The following is a 27566-nucleotide window of genomic DNA, read 5'->3' as shown; positions in this document are numbered from 1 at the left end:
AGCAGGGCAGGAGCATCTCCCTGGTTCTCACTCTGCTCAAAGCCTAGGCCTAGAGCTCTGCTGCCTGATGGCAAAGGCAGAGCTGGCTCTTAGTCACCTAAAAACTATCACAGTTAGAATATGTGACTGAGCTGAGAAAACTGCAAAGCTGATGAAAAGAGAAGGTTTTCTCCCACAGAAGGCAAACAGAAACAGGAGACAGCAAAATAAAAATAATGTAAGGTAAGACAAGTCCTGGTATTGGCTGTGATAGAGCTGATTTAAAATTTTTTTTTCCTTACTTCTTAGTAGCTAGAATAGCGCTGTGTTTTCAATTCAATATGGGATTTGATATGAGAAGAATGTTGATAATGTGCTAATGTTTTCAGCTGTTGCTAAGAAATCAAGGACTTTTCAACTTCTCACGTCCTGCCTGTGTGCAGGTACACAAGAAGCTGGAGGGGAACACAGCCAAAACAGCGGACCCAAATTGGCCAATGGAATATTCCATATCATCAAACATTATGTTCAGTATATAGATGAGTGCTGATCAGAAAGCTCATTCTGGCTTCCAGGATGGTGGTTTCAGAATTTCTCTCTTCTCTGGGATCACTAGCCGGGAACGGGCTGGACGTCAGTCAGTGGGTGGTGAGCAATCACATTGTGCATTACTTGTTTGTATTTTCTATTATTACTATTACTATCATTATTTTAATTTTCTTTTATTTCAATTATTAAATTGTTTTTATCTCAACCTACGAGTCTCCTTACCCTTACCTCTCCAACTCTCACCCCCATTCCCTGGGGGGTGAGGGAGGGTGAGCACTGCTGCATGGTGTTTGGCTGCCAGCTGGGTTTAAACCATGACAGACAAGATTATTATAGATAAGGAATGTATGTGCAATAATATTATGGATACCTAGAATTAAACTCTTATCAAGCCAATGGATAAGAGGGACTGAGCTGGTGAAAGTGTGTTTGATGTGGAGGGGAAAGAGGGGTGCTCAAACCCCTTCTTTCAGTACTAAGATCCCACTGCAGTTCCCAAGAACAGACACTTTTGAACAGTAAAGAGACCTAAAGCGTGACTCTGAAAAGCATAATCACCTGAAGGAAAGAATATATAACATTGATACAGCATGAATTTTCCCTTGCACATCATTAACTACAAGCACCTTTAAAAGTCTTTTAAGGCCTCATGTGAGGCAAGTTGTATTCCGTAACTTTCTAGAAGGAATAAAACTATCTAAGTTGTACTCGACTATATGGGAAGATCAAAGCAATCTAACTTTCTGTTCCAGTTGAGGCTTTATTCTATGTTACTTCCCCCTCGTCTGAGAGTCCACACGTATTCAAAGTGAACACAAATTATTCCCTTACCGTGGTGTGCGGAAAATACCTCCACACACACGTGTACAGACCTTTGCTTCGGTACACTTGTGTGGCACAGGAACTCGGTCCTTTGGAAGACAGGGAGCCATGCTAGCACAGCTCTGAACCTGCAATGGTATGTTCCATTTCCCGGCTAATTCACAGCCCCAGAACCAGATATTGCTGGTGACTTGCCAGCTCAGAGTACGTTTGCAAGCAAAAATCTTGACTACTCTTGATTTTGTAGGTATACCCTAATACCATGCTAGGATAAGTTTCTATATTACCTACAGAATAACAGAGGCCAATATATTTTATTTCAAGCAGAGGAACTGGTTTTAGATCCAGGAAAGACAAGTGAAAGAAGGCACAGTAGCATTTCCTGAAACTATCAAAGTTTCTTGAAGCCTAAGAAATGTCTTGGAAGTTTATATATGTGGTCTTGTTAGCTTGTTTCTCTAGCACTTTTAAGTGCTAACTACTATTTTGAAATAAATCATACACAAAGTCTGCTTCTACATCACTAGTTAGTACCTGATCGTGGATAGTAAAAATTTCTCCTGAGAAGCCTAAAATGTTCTTAATAAGGAAATCTGCAGATATCTATCTACTCAAGGTTAAGCAGAACTAAACTGTGTAGAAGAATCTGTGCAGTGCATAAAAAAGGCAAACTAGAAGACAGTTATTTACCTGAATTTCATATAGGTGTTTTTAATAAAAGCTAGCTGGGATTTTTAAAGGTATAATATATTATGTCTATAATTAGTGGCAAAATGTCCATTAACTTCCATGAATTTAAGATTTCACTCTTTTTACCTCCAGATTTTCTCTTCAGTTTGAGGAAATTCATGGTGATTTCTATCTTTGTTGATGATTGGAAGGTTTGCCTACTATACAAGGTGAGAGAAGAGCACTTGCCCTTCTTACCACTGAGAATCTCAATACAGGGCATATTTCAATAGCTTTAGCAGAGTAAGCTGCCAATAAATTACATGAGAGCATCAAAATCTAAATATTTATTATTAACTTGGATGACAGGATGAAGTATGCTCTCAGCAAGTTTATGGACAACATCAAATTAGAGTGAGCAATCAGAATACTGAGGGGCAGGGCTACTATTCCAAGGGACCTCGACAGGCTGGAAACAGTGGCTGACAGGAACCTCACAAAGTTCAGGAGAGGGAAATGCCAGGTCTTGTAACTGAGATGGAATAAGCCCATGCAACAGCCCAGTCTAGATGATCTCCAGAGGTCCCTTTCAACTGAAATTTTATATTACACTGTTTACATGCTCATATATATACAACAGTAACAAAATGTGTATTGGTTTTGTAATGCAGAAATAAACTACCCACAAATGCACAATTATATAGTTAAATACAGTATGAACAAAGTACATAAGCTATACAGTAGAGGTGCCACACATATAAACTATAATACAAAGTGCATCCTCCAAACAATTATCACAATGCATGATAGGTTTTACTTTTCTCTGAAGACCAACTGACAGATGCCTCATTTTCAAGGCATTATGCCAAGTGATTCTTAAAATGTCCTAGAAGTCATAAAGCACTTTGCACAGAGTTCATCTCTAAAGGGAATTATTTTTGCTTGAATACACATTTATGGTTTATAGGAACTATTAAGATACACAAGGCATCAAGAGTTGAACAACTTGTGTATCTTAGTTGAATGACTGTTGCCTTTATTTGCATTGTGTAACATTTAAGAGATGTAAAAACAAGAGCTCATTGTGCCATCTGTTCCGCAGAGAGCAAACCTGGCTCAGACTGTAGGATGGCCCAGTGCTGCTTTGTTTGGTACCATAGAATCTGTTTCACACGACAGATAAAAAGTGCCAGATCCCACACCTGAAAAAGACTGATTTTTGCAAACTGCGGTACTTTCATACACCAGGTTATTAGTATGGAATTAAATAACATAAATGGAACACAGGATTCCCCTTATATTATTCAAGATACTTCACTCCAGGATGAAAGTAATATTTACTTGAAGGTAAACATTTATATAATACATTTTATTACTTCAAGTCCATATATTCCTTTTTTTATTCCTCCATTGTGTTTGAAACCTGGGGTACTGCATATGTTTGGCATGTTCCCAATGTTACGCACCATTTTCTAAGAAATGGAATATTTACATCATTATTTCCAAAGACTTATCTGTACTCAGAATTTAATCATCTGTAGCTGAACCAGCATATATTGTTGTAGTTACAATGCCCGCTGGGCACTCATCCCACAAGTCCTGGATTTGTGCCTAGAGAAGCAGTGGGTTCTGGGAGAATTTTAAAAGCACTTTTGAGTTGTTGGACAACAGACAACCAAGTAAAATTTTAAAATGCATTTAGTTAACAAGATAAAACTCCAGAAGATGTTTACATTTTTTTTACTGGTAGTGTTCTAGTTCAATTTGGTAAGTTTCATCCTGCATTAGCTTCATGCATTACCTATACCAAGCTTGCTCACGTACAACAAAAGCACATGTATTTTCAGTACATACTGTGTATTATTACTGGTTATCTGAAAACAGGTGTCAGGTAAAATATCTCACTCATTCTTTCTGCCAAAAATTTCTTCACAAGTAATCTGGAATTTTTACCATGTCTCTACTCTGTAAGCTATCTTTTTTATAATAGCACCAATAATAACATATATGTTTAAGTTTTCCCACCACTTTCCATTAAAGGACCCAGTCTTTAGCTACTTTATGATCTTCTCAACATCCAACCATTCTGGCCGACATTTTGCAATAGGCTAAAAAATACTCCAGAAAAGAAACTTAAACAATTCAGCACTTTCTAAGAGCAAGTCTAAGGAAAATAATTTGGTTTGTCCCTGTTCTTTCCCTTGAGTGCCTGTAGCACTCCAGTGTTTTCTGCCAGGAGCTTGGAAGTTCACGTGAGAGAGAAAGGGAGGGGAAAAGGTATACCATATGTGTGTGCAGAGTAGAAATTGCTTCACCACCTTCTCATAAAAGTAAACTGTAACAAGCTAAAACATAGTCAAATAAATTTCTACATTTAGAAGGCTAAGCAAGCCCCCAGTAAGACCCAGCAATCTCTCGTCTCGTCATCTGACTCTGCTCTCACTTTTCAAGCATCCCCTCTCCAAAACAGGGAAAAAAGGGCCAGCTGAAGACACCAAAGGGGCAGCAATAGCTGCCGGTGGCAGGGGCAGTATGGCTGTCACCTATAGCTCTGGAGCCAAAGGTGAGGTGGCCTCGGCGCTGCCCTCCTCTATGGGCCCTGTGCCCAGCTGCTGCGTAAACAGCTTCCACTGGACAGTGTGTGTGGGGGTGGCTCTTTTTCTGGTGTGGGGGATAAAATGGGGCTGAATATACAGATATCTCTTGGAGAACTGGGGGTGAAATAGAGCTCGGGAGCCACAGGGCAGGCTGGCAGGATCTCTGGTTCCTGGGCAGGAGGGGATGGCTGAGGCAAGATGGTGCTGCTGCAGCTGCGTGGGGGAAAATGGCTCCTTGGGACTGCCACTGCCCTGGCAGCAGGCTGGGGTGAGGTGCTGGTTCTCAGGCAGAGTGGTACAGAAACAGCAAGGAGACTAATCTCATAAAATGCAGTTTTCTCCATTAAGGAAAAACCACTCCCAGCTACTTACCGCTCCCTAGCTTGCGGAGGCAGTTGAGCCCATCCTGGCAGGAGAAGGGTTGAGCTTTCCTGAGTGCAGGCAGGAGAGCCGCCCGGGCTGACCCGGCCCAAGAGGCAGCTACCAGCTGTGGCAGGCAAGCTCCAGACCTTAAAGTCTCTGGGGACCCAGCTCGGGGACCCAGCTCAGCCACCAAGCCCCCAGCAGTGCCCCCAAGGGCAGCTCAGGGCTGCCATGCCCCCCCACGCCTGCCTACGGCCTCCAGCTAGGAGCCCGTGGCCACCGTGGCTAAAAACACACCATAAAACAGCTGAGCCCTGCTGGGAAAAATGGCTTCTGCCAAAATCTGGGCCAGGAGCATTAACTGCACCTTTATTTTTCAGCTCGACCACCTGAGGAAACAGGCCAACTCCTCCCACAGCTCTTGAACCTGCTGGGCACCTCCAAGCAAATTTGAATGAAGTGTGGTGACCTCAAAGGTAATTACAGTTCCATTTAATTAGCAGGCATGGCAGCAGCTGGGCAGAGGTAAGTGCCCTGCTACAGAGAAGACAAGCAGAAATTGCTGCAGCTCTCTTGGCAGCAGAAGCAGCACAGATCTGGCTTTAAACCAGCATCTGCACTGGTATAACTAGCCATTAGAAAGACGCTAATCTATAGGAGAGCAAGTTTGTCAGTTCTGCTGATTAAGAAGTAATTTTTTTGCAATTTATTTTCCTTTTGTGAATTGAAAAGGCTTTTCCTGTTGTTTCATTGCCCTGTGAGGTGCAGTGGTACCTGTGTGTGTTTGCTGCTGCTCCTCATGCTACAGACCGGGGTTTGATGGTAGGTGATTTTGTGAGGGTTTGGACGGGTCACGAGACGTTTCCCACAGAGCCTGCCTGATCCCCTGGCTGAGGCCATGCCGGGGGGGTGGTGGCCTTGGTGGCCCAGGTGCAGTGCACGCTGCCCTTTTAGACTGGGAGATAGTTTAGGACTGTGAAAGCCCCGTTCCTGCCTGCAGCAGGTGTCTGTGGGTCTTGTCCTGTTCCTCACCCTGGGTGGGCTGTGAGTGAGCCACTGAGGGTGCCTCACCTCAGTACAGCTGGGAGGTTGCCCTTCCCTGCAATGGTTGCGCAAGGGCTGAGGTTACACTTGCAAGATTTCCTAGGGGTGATCTTGTCTCAGTAGCTACGTGACTGCAGAGGAGGGAGGAAACCATTTGGTTTAAATGTCTCAAGGGGAAACGTGTGTAATGGGAAAGGAAGGAAGAGGTAAGGGCAATACAGCCTGCTAAAACTGGGATTGATTGGTAAAACTGTGCTGAAGGGAAAGATGGAGAGTGATTGTGAATGGGATTTATGGAGCAAACAGACTAGAATTAGACAATGGAAAGAAAGGGAGGCTGAATTGTGTTGTGCAGGGTAACTAAAATGGGAAGAAACCATGAACTGCAGTAACAGCAGAGGAAAAGAAGAAGAGGGGGTAGCCAGATCTAGTTGTCTGTATGTAAAGCAGAAGGAGGGACTCTGTGATGTGAGGGAAGCAGATGACCTTGATGGGCAATGAGCCTGGGGAAGAAACGACAAGTCTGACAGGGAGCCAAGATGCTCAAGGAAAAGGGGGTTGTTTGGCACAAAGAGCCAGAAAAGGACAAAGTAGGACTGCACCTCATTGTGGAAAGGGAAGACAGGAGTACGGTAAGTGCTGAGGGGAAGAAAGAGGAAACTAAATGTGACTTGGCAAAGAAACTATACTGAGAATCAATGATTTTCTCAAAATGAGAGTATGCCTGGCCCGGTAAAGAAATCAAGATTGGAACAGGAAGAATGAAAACCACAGAAGGAACTAGGGACAAAGGATCAACTTGGGATAGTGGCAGAACTCTCTAGCAGACTGTCAGGAACAGAATGGAGGTGGTGCTGCATGCATAAAATCAGAAATGCAAAATATAAAATGCTTCTCTGCAAAACCTGAACAGGAGCCCAGGGTTCCTGAATCTCACCATTCCTCTGCTTTTCCTGGTATTGGTGAAACCCGTGGGGAAAGAGCTCCACCCATCACAAGTATCTCTGTATTTAGAGCATGTTAACTTTTCCACTGTTATCAGTTCCTTTCTTCACTGAGGTGACAAAGGTCCTTGAATTGCTTCTAAAGTCTCCAGTCCTAAAAATATGTATAATGGAATTTTGTCTGTTTGTCTTTCACTAACCTTGAGCTCGTAACAGTGTTAAAAGAATGCTACGGCTGCAAAGTCAAGTTAGTTAAGAGTGGAAATCTGTATTATGGATATTACTGCAATATTAATTTAGCATCTTACTTATAGGTGTTATGGTACTGTCTTGCACAGGATTTCTTCTGGCTCTGGCATTTCCTGGTGTGCAGTGCAATATTTGCTCTAGCCAGCAGGTGAGGAGATGGCAAGTGAAAATGAACGATGAGACTGAATGAGATTGAAATCTTGGGAAATTCCTGTTACCCAAGCCTTTTAACTATCTTATCTTTCTAGAAAAAACAGGACTAACACCTAGGTGAAACTACCTGGAGATTTCTGGAATCTTTTTTTTTTTTTTTCCAGGAAACTTTTCAACATGAAACACATTCCATAGGTAAATTGGTTTTGATTTTTTTTTTTTTCCATCTCTACTGCTAAGTCACTGTAAGGCATGTAGCAGGAGAAGACAGTCATTTATTAGAAAGCTGACTTTTTTAAAGTTACCCACAAACTAACTAGCATTTGCTATAATCAAGATTGCATTAGGAGAACAAACCTAATTCTACTTTTATTGTTTCTTATTAAGAATGAGGAACTCTGGAGAGCCATATTGCACTATGAGTCAGTATTGGAGTTGATAACTTGCACAACAAATCCAGTAAAACTGGAGATTATGGAGCCTTTTATGCCTCATCTAGTTAAAGAGACTTGGAGCCAGTTAACAAAACAACAGACCAAAAATTTGTTACAGAAATTTCTTATTGTTTATTCTAGTAAAATATTAAAAGTAACCTTATAGCTGTTTTTCTTCTGTAGCATGCAGGACCTTCATATTATAACTTTTTAATGTTTATGGGTTACATAGTATTCAAGTAGTTAAAGCAGAAGCCTGCAGACATTGCTATGCGAATCCTGCCTTGAATGTCTTCTTTCTGTGACACAGTATCTCTGAGTTTCTGCATGAAAGCCCAGATTCTCAAATTCAAAAATAGAAGGTAAGTGTCCAAATATTCCTGGACTGAGATCTGTAATCTTTATTGGAATGATAGCATACATTATAGCAAAACACTTTGTTACAACCTGCATTAAATGAGATTTGTAACTGAGATCTCACACCAAAAATCAATACGATATGTAATACAATTCTCATCTGTTGGTGATGTTAATCCAAGCAAGTGTAATGTAAACGTGGTATAATGCTTCATTTCTCTTCAGGTATACTACTGGGTTTAAGGCATGGCAGCTGCTGGATACAAAGAACTTTGCTTCTTAAGTAAGATTTAATTTGGGTTACATCCCTGGACTTCAGTGCTAGATTTGCAGCTTCCCTTGCAGGCTTGATCCTGACTTCACAGGAATTACAAATACAGATAACCTCAGCTATACCCCAAATTAGGAGTTAGGCACAATTATATGAGATACAGGAGAGATCATGTTACTAACCACCTCAAAGCAAGTGTTCTTACTAGAAAATCCATGAGATCTGGGCAGTCAATAGCATTATTGTGCAAACAATTCTTCAGTGATCATCAGGACACTGGATCAGACAGACAGTCTGACTGGCCACCACTGCGCAGGGCCACGGGGTTCCTGTCCTCAGGGCTCCTTTTTGCTGCAGTTCAAGACAAGTCCGAGACCCCAACCTGTGCTTCTCCTCCGCACTGCGTACTGGACCCATGTGCTGGTCACCTTTATGGCTCTCTGCTTGCTGATCTGTTGATTGTGGTTTTAAGCTTGTTAAATATATTCTGATGTAGAAGAAGTAGCCTTTAGACCACAAAAGCCCAGCCAAGCAGAAACACACACACACACCACACAGACCCCGCCCCTTATTACTTAGTACCGCATCTGATGTGTTCTAACAGAGCTGAGTAACACCTCTACTTTTGTCCCTATTTTATATATATTTTACTCTGCAAATATTTTGGCAAACATTTTCAACATCTGATACTTGACAACCAGGAAAGACCTTTATGCCAGTACACTGACAAGTGCTTAAAATAATATTCCCAAGGTTAATTTCTCTGCCCTAGTCATGTTTTTTTTATCAGCAGCAACTTATTCAAGAAAAATTTGAGTATTTCAAAGTTCCTGTCTGGCTTTCTGCCCATTCTTTATGGTAATCTGCTTGATTTAAATCCATTCCTTCCAGTCTCTATAATGTTTTATTTCCTTCTATCTTCCCTCTCCTTTTTTTTTTTTTTTTTTTTTTTTGTTGTACTGTCTTCTCTTTGGTTTTGTTTTTGCTCCTTTTCCCCATTACAGTTCTGCTTCTCCTTAGAAATGGCTTTTCTCCCTTCCACACTGCTTCACACATTGTTGCTGTTCAGAACAGATAAGGACTTTGTGACAGAGCTGCTTTGTTTTAGGTTTTTTTTGTTTTTTTTTGTTTTTTTTTTTTTGTCAGAAAGGTGCAAAAGACAACCTATTTAATCAAAGGACATCCCAGCCAGTTACACTCCTTAGTTTTTCAAAGCAAACTCATATATTCAGACTTTGTTATGAACAGTTCAACTAAATTCAAGGTCAGAAAGACTACAGCTAACAGAGCTCATTTTCCCCCATCATTTCCCTTTTTTAATATGTATTTTTTTAATATGACTATACTGAAATGATTACACTCTCACTGCTGCTAATGTTATTGGACCCTAGAAAATGGATTTTAATTATAGAAATTAATTTATTATTAAGGTAATAATTATTTAAATAGTTGTTAATAGATTAATTTATTACTGGGAGGAAAAAAAGCCATGGTAAATGGATTGAAAAGGTTGTGTTTAATCTTAAAAGGGAGCATACTATAAGATTATATTCTGGCATTTTGTCATATATTCAGTGTAGAGTCAAATCTGTTAAAGCCTTTTTACTATTAAAGCTTATACTCCTATTCAAGAGAGACCTCAAAAAAATTTCCCAAGAAGCTGTAGCTTATTATCTCTTCCCTGACTCTCTGAAAGCATAGGACAGCAGCAGCAAATTGTACACATTGAAGAATACGGACTGCAATTCCACCAGTGTGAGAGAGGGAGGTTCAAGGTAATGCAGAACTTGCATGTAGTTGTGCTCTGTTAAATGAAAGCTGACTGTAGGGAGACCTTGTTGGTATCTGTCACTGAAGAAGTGCTTGTCACTTGGCAGCTTTCAAAATAAGCTCTAGTGTACACCTGGTTACATACAGAATTATTCTACAGAACATGTCACTCTGTGGGGCTTATACGCATACAGTGATGGAAGTAAAAATTAAAAGGTTTTCTTTGAACGTTAATCTCTGTATTCAATCATAGGTAAACTCTAAGTGAACTGACACTGGCTTTTGAAAACATACTTTGAACTTCTGATAGTATCTTTCTTCTTCAACGCATTTTATAAACTATTCTGCTTACAAAGATGACGAACTAGTAAGATCCAGTCAGCTCTGTGGTAGAAAAAAAGTAATCACCTATCAAGGAGTAACTAGCAGTTCCATTGTGCATGTAGAAGGAATTTTATCTCAATCAACAGGGGCAAATTGGCTTCCTGCTATGAAAAGAATTAAGACATGAGTTAGTGTCTTAAAGATGTTTTTCAGCAAGCTCAGTAAACTTTCATTATGAGTTTCACCTGTTTTCTTTCAAACCATCAGGTTCTGGCATAACGTAAGCTCGGATTTACTTTATCATAACTTATTAAACAGGAAGATGTCAAAAGTAAATCAACACTGCATCTTGGTGCATAAAAACACAGCTGAATAATCAGATGCATTGCCTCTTCCAGCCAAAACCAACCATCTGCATTTCTTATCCTGATTACATCACTTTCAGTAACATTTCCAAAGTTGGTAAAAAAGCCCCAAATAAGAAACTGAATTAACATGTTGTTTGGTACGCTTGGACACACATATGAATTTGCTATGAGAGATAAATCTTGGGTGGAAGCAAGTGGTAAGCTTCTGTAGTTATTTTATTTGAAGTATGTGTTTCACCTCTCAGATTTTCTCAATTGTAGCAACAGTACTTTCCTTTCTTTGTTGCTTCTTGAGAGAAACTCCTATTTCAAAGCTTGCAGACAGGTTTCAACACACGTCAGCATCTTCTCACTGTGACTTTTTCTATTGAAATTTATGCAAATTTTCTTGTCACAGCGTTTGCTTCTCTCTGCCATATACATTTCAAATAACAAGGAAATATAATAGAAAATAATACACTGTTACCTCTTGTTGTACATCTGGAAAAGTATACTAAACCTCCTTATGATTGTATTTAAATGGTTACTTTTGTACCGTATCTGATTGGAAAGTATTGATATTCTTTGTCTTTAGTGAGTTTCCTACCCCCTTGCAAGGGAAAACAGAGCTTATGATATTGTAGTCTAAGGATATAAAAGGAGCAAGACTTACAGGAGAAAGTAATAACATTTATCAGATTGATTCAGACTGAAAAATGGAGAAGCTTTCAAGGGCCTTTCTTCACAAATATTTCCTCTCATTATTACTTTTTAAATCAATGTAAACCAAAGAAGAATATTAGGTATTGTAAATCTCTAAAATGGGTCTGACATTGAGTCTCAAGCTCATGAAAATATTTAGCAAGTCTTTGTGACTCCTATCTACAGCTGACAAAATATTCTCAGATTCAGCAAATTATTTAGTAATACATTCCATTGTTGTTACAATGCAGTGTCAAATGGTATTCCAAGCTGGATTTCACTCATAGTCACTGGGGTTTAGGGAGAAGAATATCACCTGGTTCTTTTAAAACACAAGATCTTTAACCTTCAGGTTTACTGAATATCACCACGTTAAAATACCTTGCTGACTCACTGGCAGTAGCAACGGGTGAAAGGCAAAGAACTAGAAGCATTGCAGAGCTGCTCTAATTCAGGCAAACTTCAGTTTTCAGGTGAGACTGTAATTACATTCTTTCTTCTCCCTTCCTGTTCTCTCTGATCCTATCCATCATCTTCCTTATTGCTATGAGCATGATTCTCCAAATGTTTGTTAAGCCTTTCTAGGGACACTGCAATATAGTAATATAAAAAAATGACAAAGTGAGAAGTGATGTCTAGGGAATATTACATGGACAGTTCACAAGGACACTGTTCCTATGAAAATTGAAGGTTAGTGAAGTCAGAGCATTCAACACAAGTATTCTTGCCAAAAGTAACAGCAGATATGGAGTAAAAACAGTGGGTTTATGTTTCAGCTGCAAACTGGCCATCCTTGCCAACATTCTTCCTAAAACTATCCCAAAATATCAATACAACACTGACAGTTCATGAACAAAAGAAAACAGTCAAATCTATCATATAGGCATGTAAAACCTGTGAATCCTGATTTGGTGTACCCCAAAACAACAGAAGTGACTGACTAGAGAAACAAAATCTTCTAAGACCTATATTTGGGGAACTTATGCCAACCAGTACTTCAAGCCATCATAAATCCATAAAATGGTGCCATGAGTAGTTTTGAAAACTCCAGTTAAGAAATTAAAATTGGAGAATGTTGCATTTTCAACACAGTTTTACAACTGGAGTTTGGGGGTACGGTTCTGCACCAGTACCCTCAGGCACAACTAGCAGCCTTTACACATCTGCCTGCCTGGTTTCCACGCTCAGACGACTCCTTCCCGCAGTCGTCTCACGAAGCCCACAGCGCTGCGGAGAAAGCTGGGCACCGCTGTTAGAGGATATGGCGGAACTGATCTAAGTATTCTTAATCACACGCCTTAATAAACCATGGCGAAGGACCTTTGTGTATTTAGGCTTTGGCTTTAAGAGATTAAAAAAAAAAAGAAAAAAAAAGTAAAAAAGGGGGAATTTGCAGAAGAGGAGAGCTTTGGCCACTGACTGCAGCTGGGCCGTGGCCGCGGGGAGCCTCGGCTCCGGTGGGGCCAGGGCAGGTAGCTCCACCCATCTCTTTTTTGCTGGTTTGCTTTGCTTTGCTTTCTCCTCACGGTAATATTTCATCTTCAAGACTTCTACCGTCTGTAAGTTTTTGTAGCACCAACCCCGCTAATCTTTTACGTTTACCAGTTTACTAAGTTTTACTTTCTAAGTTTACTTTCTCCTGTAACTGAGAATTGATTCTTTTATTTCACACGGACTCGCAGGCTGCTGATTTGTATTTTTTTTCCCTGCAAAGACTTCCGAGCGCTCCCGGGGCTGCGGGGACACCCTCCGCCGCCATTTCGTGAGCCAGGGGCGGCGCCGGCGCCGGCGCGCGCGAGCCGGCTGGCCCGGCACCGCCTCGCTTGCCCGGGGCGGGACACCCGCAGCTCCCCCGCTGCCGCCCGGCCGCCGGCACGGCTTCGAATGAAACGGTTCGCGTTCTTCAAGCAGATTTTAACGCGGGCAGAGGCCGCCCCGCTGGGGCTGCCTCAGCCGACCCGCCCGGGCGGGAACCCTTCTCAAGCGGACCGTAGCTGCCCGGGCGGCTGTTTCCCAGCCGGCGGGGGAAAGCTCCGGTGAGGGGACGGCCCCGCCGGCGAGGGCAGCCTCGTGCCGCTGGCCCCGCCCCGGCGGGGCGAGGCAGAGCGAGGCCGCGCCCATGAGGTAACGGCGCCGGAGCCCGGGCGGGGGGCTGGTGCCGCCGCCATCATCATCATCATCATCATCATCATCTCATTATCATCCTCATCCTCATCTCCCTTGGGTCCCGCAGGTGGCCGGTGGGGCGCGGGCGTGTCTGGGGGAGCGGCTGCCCTCGGCTCGCCGGTGAGGTGCCGGCGGCCGCTGTGCTCTCGCCGTGCCCGCCGTGTGCCGTGTCGAGTGACGGGTCAGTTACCGGAGGGAGACGGGGACCTTAACCCGGCAGAAATGATGCTCCTGGTTTTTTTTTTTTTGTTTGTTTTTTGTTTGTTTTTTTTTTTTTTTTTTGTTTTTGTTTTTGTTTTTGTTTTTGTTTTTTGTTTTTGTTTTTTTTTTTCCAGCGGGCGCGCCGGCTGGGGAGGGGAAGGAGGTTTTGCTTTGCCCGGTGCTTCCTTTGCGTTAAATATTTAAAGTTGTTTTCGTAGATTGAACTGTCTGGAAAAATCGTTTGGTTCAATCAGGGGGATGACTTGGAAGTTTCAGTCAGTGAATGGAGCTCCTGTTTCACGGATAGATCTTTAAGTAAAACATACTTTATTGAACAGGAAGAAAATACGAAATTAGAATTTGTTCTGATGAACCTTCCGTGTGTTTGGAGTAAAGACCCAGCTCCCATTCACTGCTTGCAGGCATAGCTGGATTATACTGGGGTCCCTGCCATGAGGAGAGGTTGTTGAAAAGCGACTGTGCACGCCTTTGGTTAGTCCAATGTGTCTTTTTAAAAGTAAACGAGCCTTGAATGCTGGTGCCCAGGTCCTCTTGTTTTTCTGGGTATGCTCAATGAAGAGGTGTTTATTACATCTAGTAAGAGAATATGCAAGACTAGTCACAATTACACAGTTCTCCATGGCACGGACAAATTTTATTATTTAGCTGCATTACAGGTTGACGATAATTGCTGCAACTTATTTGCACAGCTCCTGCATCCAGGAGGCAACTCTAAGGGATAAAAAGAAACAATGAGGTCTAAATTGTTGGTACTGACAGCATCCTGTGGTGAGATGCTTTTCCCAGTACTTCACTGAATGGGGTTATAAAATAATACAGTCTTTTTCAGAATAAATGAGTTGCACTTCCTTCATGTGGTGTTTCTGCAATATGAACTCAGCTTTTCCATATATAAAGGAATCTTGTTCTCTAGATTTCGGGAAGTTTTGCTATAGATAGATTATTGTTCTGAGTTTTGAATGTGCAAATGTTCTTCGAGTGACAGTGTACCATTTTGCAGGGCACTGACAGTGAAGGAAGGGAGCATGGAGAAAACTAACTATTACATGAAAAGATTTTTCCACTTGAAAAGACTTCCTGGGTGCATTTGCAGAAGACATCTGCGTGTTTTCCTCTGAAATGCTGATGTATTGATGTCCTTCTATCATAGGGTGGGGTGTTTTGGTCGTGGGTATTGTTGGTTGGTTGGTTTGGTTTGGTTTTTTAGGTCATGTGATCTCTAAATTTAGGCCTCTTGCTTCCAAATTAGCTTCCAGCATGTGAACCTGAGAGCTGGCAAGTAGCCTTATGAGCCATAGGGTCTGGCAGAATGCTTATTTGAGGGATTAGGGTCTGAGGTCTGCAGTCTTAACAACCACAAACTAAGAAGCATTTCAAAGCCAAACAAAAAATACATCCTTATAAAAACAAAACCAAAAATTAATGTAATGAAATTTGAGGATTTCTAAGTGATGATATTGTAGCCAAATTCTCTTGCCAAGTTGCAGTCCTTCTTATACTTTAGACATGAGACAATATAGATGACGCAGAAATAAGTTTTTTCATTTAAAATACTTGCTGAGAAAAAAAATATTTCATGTTATATGGTCTATAAGAGTAGCCAGGCAGCTGGCAGAGGGCCTCTCAAGATCATCTGTTGCAGAAGTCTGGTTTCCACCAACTTGGTTGAATCGACTGATTATTATGAAAAAAAAAAGAAATTGAAGAAATGCACTTATTTGCTTGAAATGAATTAATGTTTTAGTGGGCATGATAAACTTTATCTTGAATTTAGGCACAATTATTTTTCAGCTGCATGAATAGCCATATCTCTGTTAAATTCAAAATGCCAATTAACTGAGCTTAAAGGGAGCTGTGGTAAGTTCACACACTCACAATTTGTCAGTTTTGTTTCTATCAGTGCGTTGCTTAACTGGGATGTGACATACAGAGTCTTGATTTTAAAATACTTGATAAAAAATAAATAGAAAATGCTAACAGCAATACATCTGGTTTTAATTTTGGCCTTTTTAAAGGCAGAAACATTAATTCTTTTTGTTTTACTTAGGGCTCAGAGATGGATTCATCAGAACGATCAACAATTAGAAGTGAGCAGAAATCCAGGTAATTTGTGTTGTAAAGGTTATACAAAACCGTCTTAATGAAAACCTGAAAACACAGTGGAAATACATTTGTGAAAATTGGATACAGGAACAACATCATGCTTAAACTTGAAATGATCCCAGAAACTAGTTTTTCCACTGACCCGAGTGCTTCATACTCAGTGAAGCTGTTTGTGAGGAACAAATAATATACTTGTTGAGGGGGAGCAGTTTGTGCTGAATGTAGCAGGAAGGCACAGGAATTATCAACAACATACTCTTTGTAGGCATTAGCTAGCAGCATTCTCTGCATGCTTATTAATTGCTTCACCTGAGGCCGTTTCAGGTTAAATATTATAGTTTTAGCTAGATAATTTCAGATGATTGTGAAATAAGAGGTGTTAAACATCCATATTACTAGATTGACAGAATTTTAAAATCTGTAAAGGCAGTTTTGAAAGTCAGGGGTGTTTTAAGGTTCTGTATTACTGAAATCCTTGTTCGTATGCGGTGATTTCACTGCATGGTTTAAATGCATCTTAGATTCTTTGCAAAGTAGTCTTGAAAGCCAGACTTTCTCGATGGTTTCTTGTGCTGGCTTGCACAGTGAATGCTGAGGTAGAACCAGATACTCCTTTGAGAGTAATCTGTGGTTAGTAACATCTGAATAGTGGGCTAGATGAACCCTTGATCTGAACAAGCATAACTGTGTTCGTGTGATAATGTATCTAAAGTGAGAATAAAAGATACTGCTTTTTCCCAGAAAAGCAAAGTTATGTTTCTTTAAAATATTGTGACTTGTCCCTTTGAAATAGTTCTTCTTACCTTCTATCAAACATGGGTTAAGTAAATAATTGGATAGTCCTTTGACTACTTTTTTCAAAATTTCATTTGGAATGGCGTTTGTCTAGCCTAGTGGACTGAAAATTGGTAACTGTCAATTTGTATCTCAAAGACATTAGTGATTGGAAGATGTTGCCAACCAATGGCTTAAATTAATTATGCACACTTGTCTAAAATGACAAAAAGACTTAAAGTACACTGTTGGTTTGAGGGAGGCTGTGAACTGCTGCCAGTACCATTCTTATGTGTAGAAGTGGAGAAATCAGTTCCTTTTGGTTGGTTAGTATTTTGTACAGGTGTTAATAGTTCATATGGACTTCTTGGGTCAGTCATGAGATCTTCAGGCAAGTTAGAAAATGTGCCGTAAAAAAATGAAGTTGTTTTTTTTTCTGTTTTAAAGGAAATTCCTAAAAAGTCTAATAAGAAAGCAGCCTCGGGACCTTCTTCTTGTGATTGGAACTGGGGTAAGTGCTGCAGTAGCACCAGGAATCCCAGCGCTGTGCTCCTGGCGAAGCTGCATTGAGGCTGTAATTGAAGCAGCCGAACAGCTGGAGGTGCTGCATCCAGGAGATGTTGCTGAATTTCGCAAAAAAGTAATCAAAGATAGAGACCTGCTTGTGGTTGCACATGATCTCATCAGGAAAATGTCACCAGTGAGTATGTTTATAACTTCTGCTGATTTCTAAAATTATTACATAATTTTGTTATCAACAAAAATTCTTTTCAGTTTTATAAAACTTGAAATTTTTCTGGTAAAAATTTAAATTTCTATGGTAATCATATAGTACACTGTATGTTTTGGAGAGGCTGAAAAATACTTTCTTTTTAATGTAAGTTAGCTTTTGTCGTAACTAATACAAGCAAGAGCCCTCACTATTAAATATTCACCACAATGTTTCTTGGAACTAAAAGAGGAATTTATAGCTCTGCTGGCTAAAACTAGAGATACCCTGAAAATACAGGGAGTCCTTGACCCTACCGACAGCCTTGGCTCACACAGACTGAATCACCACTGCAGCTCACACTTTGCTGAGGACAGCCCATACATGCCCAGTTTCTCGGCTGTTTGTCTTAGGTTCCAGAGATTTTCAGATTGTGTTAATAGGCTTGCCAAGTCTTCTAGTTGAAATAATTAGGGTGACATACATACTGCTAAGCTGTAGGAAGTGTTGAGCGTTTTGCAATGCGTGGTGAACTCCTCTACAGGCAAAATGTAGTAATAGCCTCTCTCTTTTGGTAGCAGCCTGCACGTGTGGTTAGGCTTTGCAGCACATTTAAGGAGTAACACATTTTTCTCAACCAGGAAGGAAAAAACCCAACACAAACCAAAAATCCCCCTTTAATATTACATCTCAGACTGAATTCAGGGAATGATAATTTTAGTACACTAACTGATGTTCCAAGCAGTAAAAGCATACCGAGAAAGGTAAGGTTTCCAGGTGGTTAGGCCAGTAACTCTGTTGGCCTTAGAAACGCACGTTTGTTCTGTGTGTAATACAATTTCTTGAGTAGGAAGCCTGTATATTTTACAGAATTGTTACATGTTCCCGCCAGTCTCAGCAAATACTCTGGGCAGAGGCAGCCTGTGCTTTTAGGAAAGCCTACCTTCATGTTTGTTTAGAAATGACAAGTGGGGATTTAACTGTAGCAAACCAGTTTTCTTTTATTGCACCTGTATTACAAGCTTCCTTGAGAAAACCGGATTATTATTTTGAGCTACATTAAGTGGAGGCAAGAGCACCTGAATAATTTGAGATTGTTTTTGAAGGTTTTGTACATTCAGACTTTTATGCTTAGTATATTGTGTAAGCCCTCTTTTAAATAAATGCTTTGGCATTAGGTAGACAAATGATATGGGTTTTCTGTTGGAGGCACGTGGTCCTTATGAAGCGTTCATCTTTTTTTTTTTTTCTTCAGCGTACTGGGGATACAAAGCCCAACTTCTTCCAGGATTGCTTAATGGAGGTGTTTGATAATTTAGAACAACACATTCAGAATCCTGTTGTTTTGCAGTCAATCCTGAGACTCATGGAGAGAGGCACGATGGTTCTGACTACAAACTATGATAATTTACTTGAAATATTTGGTCAGCAACAGGGTAAACCTATGGAATCTTTAGACTTGAAAGATAAGGATAAGGTATGATGAGAGCAGTAAAAGTTTAAGACTTCTTATAAGAGAAGGCAGCTTGTAAGCTTCATTGAAAGATGTTTTCCTGTTTAAAGAGTGTCAAGGCTAAAACTTCTTCCTTGGTAAAGCATATCTATAAGCTAATAGCAGTTGCATGGACATTTATTTTCCATGTCTTTTTAGTCTGAGTTATCTGGTAACAGCAAAGAGAATTTCAGGGACACATTTATTAACCAATTCCCTCCTAATCCCTGGAAAAAACCCACAAATTTACTTAATTTATAAGTAGTAGTTGCTACAAATATGATTTCACCTAACTGGTAGTTAATTTGCTGTTCGTATCTTTTCTGTCAGCATTGCTGGAACTTGCTCTCTAGTTGAATACTTGTTTAGACCAAAAAGCCAGAGGTACCTTCAGTATCAGTGATCACCTCTTCATTATAATTTAAAGCAAGCTGTGTAATTAGTAATTAAAATTATCTCTTGCTGCAGAAAAGCACAAAAGAAGTTAATTCTGGCTTAAGTGGTTTTATAAGTTAGGACAGCTATATATTTTTGCAGAATCTCAGTTGTTGTAGTATATTATAGCAAAAGAATGTAACATGCGTGATTTGCTTTAGGTTCTTCAGTGGGCAAGAGGTCATATAAAATACGGAGTTCTTCATATTCATGGCTTATATACAGATCCCTGTGGAATGGTGCTAGATCCCTCGGGATATAAAGATGTTACTCAAGATCCTGAAGTCATGGTTTGTGTGATCTTCAAAATTTTTACTACATTTTGCCAAACTATTTTATAGTAATCACTATGTACCTGTTACCTAAGGCTAGGGTTTTGTCAGATCACATAGATTAAATAATTGGGGCCCAGAAAAACACTATTCAGGAAGCCAGCTGTGTTGCTAGGGCAACATACATGTTCTTGTACGCTGCTTCTTTGTAAATCACAGCCAAACCCCTCAGCTGTATGTCATAGTTTTAGAGTTCGTTTTATTTATCTAATGAAAGAACATTAGCCCCAAAATACCAGACACCACAACAGGGATTCATCACCATCTGGTTGCTTGGGTTAATTTTTTTGGGGCTTAAGCTGTTGCCAGCTTTGGATCCTGGACTTAATGTGGTATCTTATACCTAAGAAGTCAAACATTTGGTCAGGAATGTTAATTTTCCTTATTTACAGATCGACCCATTAGGTCAATCATCATCATTATTTCAATCTAAAATCCCTTACTGGAAATATTTATGCGTGTACTTAATTTTGTGTCATAACTTTGATTTTGAATATAATTTTTTCATAGAAACAGCACTTAGGAAATGTCAGCTTGACCTGATCCTAAAACGTGTGTTTTATTCAGTTCAATAGTGATTGTTCTGCTTCTCCTTTTAAGTATGACATATTTTAGAAGTTCTTACCGTGGCCTTTTGACTACTGAAGTATATATAGTCCTTGTGTGTTTATTTCTTAACAGGGAGTTCTTCAAAATTTGTATCGAACCAAGTCTTTTTTGTTTTTGGGCTGTGGAGAGACTCTGCGTGATCAGATATTCCAAGCTCTTTTTCTTTATACTGTAAAGAATAAAGTGGATTTAGAACATTATATGTTGGTGCTTAAAGAAAATGAAGACCACTTTTTTAAACTCCAGGCAGATATGCTGCTGCACGGAATAAAAGTAGTGTCCTATGGGGACTGCTTTAACCAATTCCCAGAGTACGTACAAGATCTGGCTGCTCAAATCTGCAAGCAGAGAAGTCCAGGTAATGTATCTTCTTTAATAAGAAAATTTTGGGTAAGCACATAGCAGGATGCCATGTCTGAACAATCAGCTGCTGCTCTGAGGTCTTGACCCCGTGCGTAGCTAGCAGTAGGCCTGGGCAGCATCACTGCTTATGAATGGCATGAGGAGTTGGAACACATGACAAAGTTGTAACCAGATTTCTTTCTGTAAGGTCTGGGCACCCTTTCAAATTTCATGTTTAATTCTGAATTTGTCTTTTTGTTAGCATTTGGTTAAGATGTTTGTTTTGTGTACTTTTTTGGCATGAACTACTTTAATATGTTATTACATTATATGAAATATGACATGTGAGTAAAAGAGACTAAAAGAATTGAAGGAATTAACTGGTGGGATGAGCTGGTTGAGCCACAGTATTTAATGAAGCATAGAATGGGAAATTAAATCAGTACACGCAATAGTGTTTGGCCTAACAGAGTTAGGGCAAATAGGGAGAAAACCCGAGTGTGAGGATAATGTTTTATGGTAATAAAATGGAAGAGGCTGTGGAATAATGCTCCATTTGTGACAGTGAATGGAATTCTGTACAGGGCACTTAATGCTAAAATGGGAAATAGCTTGATACCTTTGCTGAAGGTAAAAGTCCTGCATGGATGGGGAGCTAAATTTTACTGACATCCCTTCACCTACTTTTCCCCCCGCTACTCCCTTCCATCCTGTTGTCCCTCAACTCATAAAATCCCTTAAATGTAAGAATGGAGAGCTTTTAATACAAAACCAGGGAAACCCAACAAGTATATGTTGAAGGAAAGAGATTTCTTGAATGTTTTCCAAACAAGGATAGTTCTGCTATGGCTTATCCAGAGAATTGAGGAAAATAACTAGAGTAAATGACCAGAATACTGTTTCACAGTTCTTCTATTTATCATGCCAGTGAAACTGTTTTGTCTAAAATTATTCCCAAGTGGTGCATAGCAGGAACCTTCCCCTTGCCCTCCCTAAAAGAAAATTGGAGGTGTACGCCCAGATTACGTAATGGGTTTTGTAAATAGATGAATGTTATATTTAGACTGGATTACATTTTTCTTTCCATGAAGGCTAGAAAAAATACACAGCACAGCATCTAGGTTTCAGGAAGTTTGTCTGCAGTGGAGACACGTAAAAGTAAGTTGGAGTGCAATTTCAGACACTGAACTAGCCTCAGCCTGCTAGTTTGTGCTTGACGTACTGCTGTTGATGGATGTGATGGACATACTTTTCATAATCTGTTGAGTCTGGCGCATCCAATTTATTGCAAAGCAGCCATTGATAGCAAAACAGAGTGGAAGATACATTTACATAAGCTCTAAATGACTGCAAAATCAGACCATAATGCTCCCCTTTTCGTTCAGTGGAATTACTGATTGGCATAATACTTGCAAGAAGAGGGACCTTACTCTGACTTCAGAATCTTGTTGATCTCATTTACAAGTCAAACAAACTGCTTTCAAACGTTCGTAACTGCTCCTTATGTTACCAAACTGTCAGGTTTCATTTTTTTCAGGCTTATTTACGAACTGCCTTTTAAAAAATACCAGGTGGAGTTTGTTAGAAGGGTTATCTGAAAGAAATGAGAAATGCGGGCCCTGATCCTGGTAGGGGACTTCAGCCACCTGGATCTCTGCTGGAAAAGCAGCACAGGCAGGCAGTCCAGGAAAGTAGCGGAGTGCGTTGAGGACAGCTTCTTAGTACAGGCACCCGACCAGAGGAGAGGCACTGCTGGACCTGCTGCTCACTATCAGAGGTCTAGGGTGGAGGTAGCCTGGGCTGCAGCAATCATGACCTAGTGGAATTCTCAGTCTACAGATGAAGCAGATGAAGTGGTTAAGCCACTATCCATATTATTTGAAAAGTCATGGTAGACTGGGGAAGCTCCCAGTAACTAGAAAAAGGGAAACGTAACCCCCACTTCTAAAAAGGGAAAAAAGGAAGACTTGGGGAACTACAGTCCAGTCAGTCATGTGTCTGTGCACAGCAAGATCAATCCTGGACACTGCTGAGGAACACGGAAGACAGGTGATTGGTGACAGCCAGCATGGCTTCATCAAGGGCAAATCATGCCTGACAAGTCATGGCTGGTGACAGGGTTCCAGCATGGGTGGGTAAGGGAAAAGCGACTGATGTCATCTGCCTGGACTTGTGCAAAGCACTTGACACTGACCCGCACAACATACTTCTCTCTAAATTGGAGAGACTTGGGTTTGATGGATGGACCGCTTGGAGGGTAAGGAGTTGGGTGAATGGCTGCACTCAGAAGAGTCGCGGTTAATGGCTCAATGTCCACGTGGAGAGCGGTGATGAGCGGTGTCCCTCCAGGGTCTGTGCTGGGACCAGTATTTAACATCTTTGGTGACAGGGACAGTGGGATTGAGAGCACCCTCACCAGGTTTGCCGACAACACGGAGCTGTGTGGTGCGGTCGACACGCTGGGGGGCAGGGATGGCATCCAGAGGGACCTGGGCAGGCTGGAGAGGGGGGCCCGTGTGAACTGCACGAAGTTCAACAGGGCCAAGTGCAAGGTCCTGCCCACGGGTCGGGGCAATCCCCAGCACAAATCCAGGCTGGGCCATGAGAGGATTGAGAGCAGCCCTGCGGAGAAGGACCTGGGGGTGTCGGTGGGTGGAAAACTGACCGTGAGCCAGCAATGTGCGCTCCCAGCCCAGAAAGCCAACTGTGTCCTGGGCTGCATCGAGAGAAGTGTGGCCGGCAGGCGAGGGAGGGGATTCTCCCCCTCTGCTCTCGTGAGACCCCACCTGGAGTACTGTGTCCAGCTCTGGGGTCCCCAGTATAAGAAGGACATGGACCTGCTCAAGCGGGTCCAGAGGAGGCCACGAAGATGCTCAGGGGGCTGGAGCAGCTCCCCTGGGAGGCCAGGCTGAGAGAGTTGAGGTTGTGCAGCCTGGAGAAGGGAAGGCTCCAGGGAAATCTAGCAGCTTTCCAGTGCTTAAAGGCAGCCTACAGGAAAGGTGGGGAGGGACTCTTGATCAGGGAATGTCAGGATAAGACAAGGGGTAATGGTTTTAAACTGAAAGAGGGGAGATTCAGAATAGATCTAGGGAAGAAATTCTTCCCTGTGTGGGCGGTGAGGCGCTGGCAGAGGGTGCCCAGAGCAGCTGTGGCTGCCCCCTCCCTGGAAGGGTTCAAGGCCAGGTTGGACGTGGCTGGGAGCCCCCTGGGCTGGGGGAAGGGGGCCCTGCCCAGGGCAGGGGGGGTGGAACTGGATGGTCTTTAAGGTCCCTTCCAACCCAAACCATGCTAGGATTATAAATAGAACCTTGACGTTTTGGGATGTTGCATAAGAGTACAAAAACTTTCTGGATGCTAACTTGAACTGTTGCTGTCTCTTACGCTTCTCTAGATGCTGATCGAGTGGACAGCACAACACTGTTGGGTAAGTAATGTTCTTATTTTCACAGAAAGTTGCATAATCTATCAGATAAAAATAGTCTCTTATTTACTAAATAATTAAAGTATTATTGTGTGGTGCTCCAACTTAACTCCGGAAGCCTGCTTAGCATTTCTCTTTTTACCCTCTTCTCTTCTTTGTCCATATTAGCAGGTAACTGCTGGCTTTCAGCTGTCAATAAAATGACAGAATGGAAAAGCTCCAGAAAATGTATATAAAAAACTATTAATGCTGATCAGAGTGTTCTAAGGTAATGTTAACATCCATGAGGTCTTGACTTAACTTTTCAAACACATTTGGATATTTTGAATGCCTTCTTTAAGAAGGTATACGACAGTGAATCGCGAGCTTAAGCATGTAGAACTGAAGGTGAATATTTGGCTAAGCGTTGTTCAGGTATCTTTGTGATACTTCTGTGAACAAGCAGAGCAATAATAGATTCCAATTTCTGGTATAAAATAGCAAAACTTCCTTTTGAAATAACACTTAAAAAGATTACGCTTCTAAGATATTTCTGCTGCTGCCGCAAATAGTATTAAAATTGTACAAAAGTTTAATTTCATTATTGCATAGAAGAGTCTTTGGCACTGCAGATTACCCAGCCTCCCCCCCGCCCCCTTTTTTTTTCCACAATCAGAAAGTATGCAAGGTCCGTGATACTTGTTGTCAGGTGTAAAGTCAGAGGTTTCTTTTGTAATTCTGACTAGGTTTTAAGCTTAGCTGTCTTTCAGAGGAGTTCATAAATCCCTTTTTCAGTAAAGTACAATTAGGCATCAGTGGCGAAACCAAAAACTTGAGTATAATTTATTCCGGTATCACTTAATATAAAGCTCTTTTACTAATTTCTTAGCACCCTCCTTACAAGTAATTTTAGCACCCTTTTACTCGTATTTTGGAATACATAGCAAGTAAAATTGATAATTATTCCTCAACACAAATTTGCATAATATCCTGCAAAAAATCTGTCAGGAGTTTTAAGGGATGGATGTCCTAATATTGAAAGGATTTCCCTTACATTTATTTTTATTGTCCAGCTGTGCTGCTTATACTTTCAACAGTAGCTCACACCAAGACTTTTTTTCTTTTGAATAAAGGATCCAAACTTTATAAAGAAGCTTCTCACCTCTGAGCTCTACAGGTATTGTCACACAAAATCAAGAACTCCTTTCTTCAAGGGCTGCTGTGTCATTAGCTGCTTCCTGTTTCGATCCTTAGCGCCAGAGTTCATGATCACTGAACTGGTGCAGACCTGCAGCAGGGCTAGTGTTACAGTTCAGATGCAGGAACCTCAGTGAACCACTACTGTGTTTATCTTAATATTTGGTGCTTGCAGTAAAAAGTATACAAAGCACACACATGGAGCTACATTAAATTTGATTTTTTGCCCCCCTCTCCCTCCACAGGAACTTCGTGTTTGGACTGCGCTAAAAGGAAGTTAGGAGACCATGGCACTGACTCTCCTAAGAGAATCAAGCAGTCAGATAATGGTATACCCACTATTTAATGAAAAAAACAACCAAAACACAACCCAGAAGCTTTTTAACAGAAGGTGTTTTATATCTGCTGCGTGGAAAGTTTTAGACTATTTCCCTGGTTTTAAGTGGAATAAAAATTGTGCATCTTCACCTTTTCTTTTTAGAGCTGTATTTATGTAACATACGTAAAGCCCAAGAGTCATACTAGTCACTCTCCAGGCACTTCCATACTACTGCTGTATCTGTGGGGTCATTTAGAAGCAGGTGCAACTTTTCTCTGCCTGTGCTTCAAGCCGCTCGGACCAAGCTCTTACCAGGGTGAAGCTACAACAGAAGGTGATGTTTGAATCTGTAAAAAATTCCTTTTGGCATACCCGAGACTGTTAGTTGCCTTTAAACTGGTTTTCTATTCTTTTCTCATCAGCTGAACCGCAGTTAGGCAGCACAAAGCTGCTTGCAAGCTTCAGATTTGGATCCCTAAGCTGTCAGGAGCAGGAACTGTTGTTTCACACGTACAGAACCTGCATCATACCAACCTGCCTGTTTTACACTTCTAATCACGAGGGTTTGTTTTCATGTATCAGTCTGTTAAGGCATGAAGATGATGTGGGGAGAAAAGGATGTAACGGTAGTGTATCAACAAGGACATACCATATGTACCTATTTGGTGTGTATTTCTCTGAAAATATTTTAAATACTGTTTCATTCAGAGTATGCTGCCAGTTATCTCAGAAAGCAGGGAAGGGATTGTCGTACTGCAGCCAAATTAAAACCAGTCAGTAACTAATAATTTATCTGTAGACAATTTCTAGTGTGTAAATTTGACTTCAGTTGAACTACTCAAATGATTAAGGGTAGGTATAGCATTAACGGTGTTTTTCTGAGATGCTGTCAATTCACCTAGCACTGAATTGTCTCAGCACTGAAGTGACATAATTACTGGTCCAGTTGCTAGCACTGGTGATCTGGCATTTTCTAGTCAGCTGCCTCACCTCCGTGTCTGCAGGAGAACATGGTCAGGACCATTCTTTGTTCTGGTAGCAGCCCATTTGTATCTGGCAGTCCTGGAAGATTGCTCCCGTCAAGTTTCTCTGCTTCCGTGCCCTGGGGATTTGCACCCTTACCCCTGTGAGGTAACTGTGAGGAGGGCTGACAGGGAGGGAGGTGATGGCTCTGTCAGGTGACCTCTGTCTGAACTGGGGTACTGTCACCTCTTTACTAACCCTGTCACAAAAGCAATTTCAGCTTGTTCTCTAGTATGGGGGCGTGCACAATGAAAAGCTTAGAAAGAGGGGCATGCTTCTTTCTAGACTAACTACCGAGATGGGTAGAAGTTGTGGGGTATAGAAGCCTTTGTTGCTGTTCTGTAGTAGGTGAAGAGCTGAAGGCATTTTGCATAGAAAAGTAATGGTAACCCATGCACACACACTGGCTCTTGTCTCTTCTAGCCCAGAGGAAAACACCCAGCGGTCTTTTCATGACTGACAGACTAGAAACCACAACTGGGTGTTAGTATGTGCTATAATGACTAAGGACCTCAAGTATCAGCTATCAGAGTTTAAACTGTGTTTTTTGAAAGGTAAAAATCAAGAGCAAAACCAGCCTGCATCTAGACTGTACTCATCCTCTCGAGAGAATGTAGTCGTGCATACATCACTTCTGAAAAGTTGCATATAGCATCACCTGCAAGACTCTAACCCCCAGGATTTGCTTTTCTACTCCGTGTGAATTGGCTCTACTCAGTGCGATCAGCCATGCTTATTTGGAAGCTGATGCATCAGTTTAGAACACTTACTGTTGCTTCAAGCTGCAGCAAAAGTAATCAGATAAGCAATTTAGGTCCCTGATTACTGTAATTACTCAAGCTCAACCCAGAAGTCATACAACTTCTTAT

The 27566-nt window shown here is 41.2% G+C and overlaps 1 protein-coding gene across 13 annotated transcripts; it reads left to right on the top strand.

Annotated features, from left to right (window-relative positions):
* Positions 1-25822, top strand: FAM118A (family with sequence similarity 118 member A). 13 transcript variants are annotated; one of them, XM_032986191.2, is made up of 11 exons: positions 1-222; positions 2173-2249; positions 5360-5455; positions 11927-12047; positions 16010-16065; positions 17287-17539; positions 18804-19025; positions 19637-19765; positions 20489-20774; positions 24150-24182; positions 25601-25822. In XM_032986191.2, the coding sequence occupies exons 5-11, from the start codon at positions 16019-16021 to the stop codon at positions 25699-25701; spliced, it is 1071 nt and encodes a 356-aa protein (XP_032842082.1). In that variant the 5' UTR covers positions 1-222; positions 2173-2249; positions 5360-5455; positions 11927-12047; positions 16010-16018; the 3' UTR covers positions 25702-25822. The 13 variants fall into 13 exon arrangements, with proteins under 13 accessions (XP_032842082.1, XP_032842081.1, XP_042651305.1 ...); XM_032986190.2 differs by lacking the exon at positions 11927-12047; XM_042795366.1 differs by lacking the exons at positions 1-222; positions 2173-2249; positions 5360-5455; positions 11927-12047 and adding exons at positions 13374-13698; positions 13808-13921; positions 14963-15113.
* Positions 25823-27566: the final 1744 nt, after the last annotated feature.

The sequence above is a fragment of the Tyto alba genome, unplaced genomic scaffold, assembly GCF_018691265.1.
Source record: "Tyto alba isolate M040663 unplaced genomic scaffold, T.alba_DEE_v4.0 Super-Scaffold_21, whole genome shotgun sequence".
Classification (NCBI taxonomy): Eukaryota; Metazoa; Chordata; class Aves; order Strigiformes; family Tytonidae; genus Tyto; species Tyto alba.
The sequence above is the reverse complement of the archived record's forward strand: the minus strand, read 5'-3'. Positions and strand labels throughout refer to the sequence as shown.

Coding starts and splice junctions, on each gene's coding strand:
- FAM118A (XM_032986197.2), top strand. CDS start 6,563: ATGCTCAAGGAAAAGGGGGTTGTTTGGCACAAAGAGCCAGAAAAGGAC. Junction 16,066..17,286: donor AGAAGTGAGCAGAAATCCAG/GTAATTTGTGTT, acceptor TCTGTTTTAAAG/GAAATTCCTAAAAAGTCTAA. Junction 20,775..24,149: donor CTGCAAGCAGAGAAGTCCAG/GTAATGTATCTT, acceptor ACGCTTCTCTAG/ATGCTGATCGAGTGGACAGC.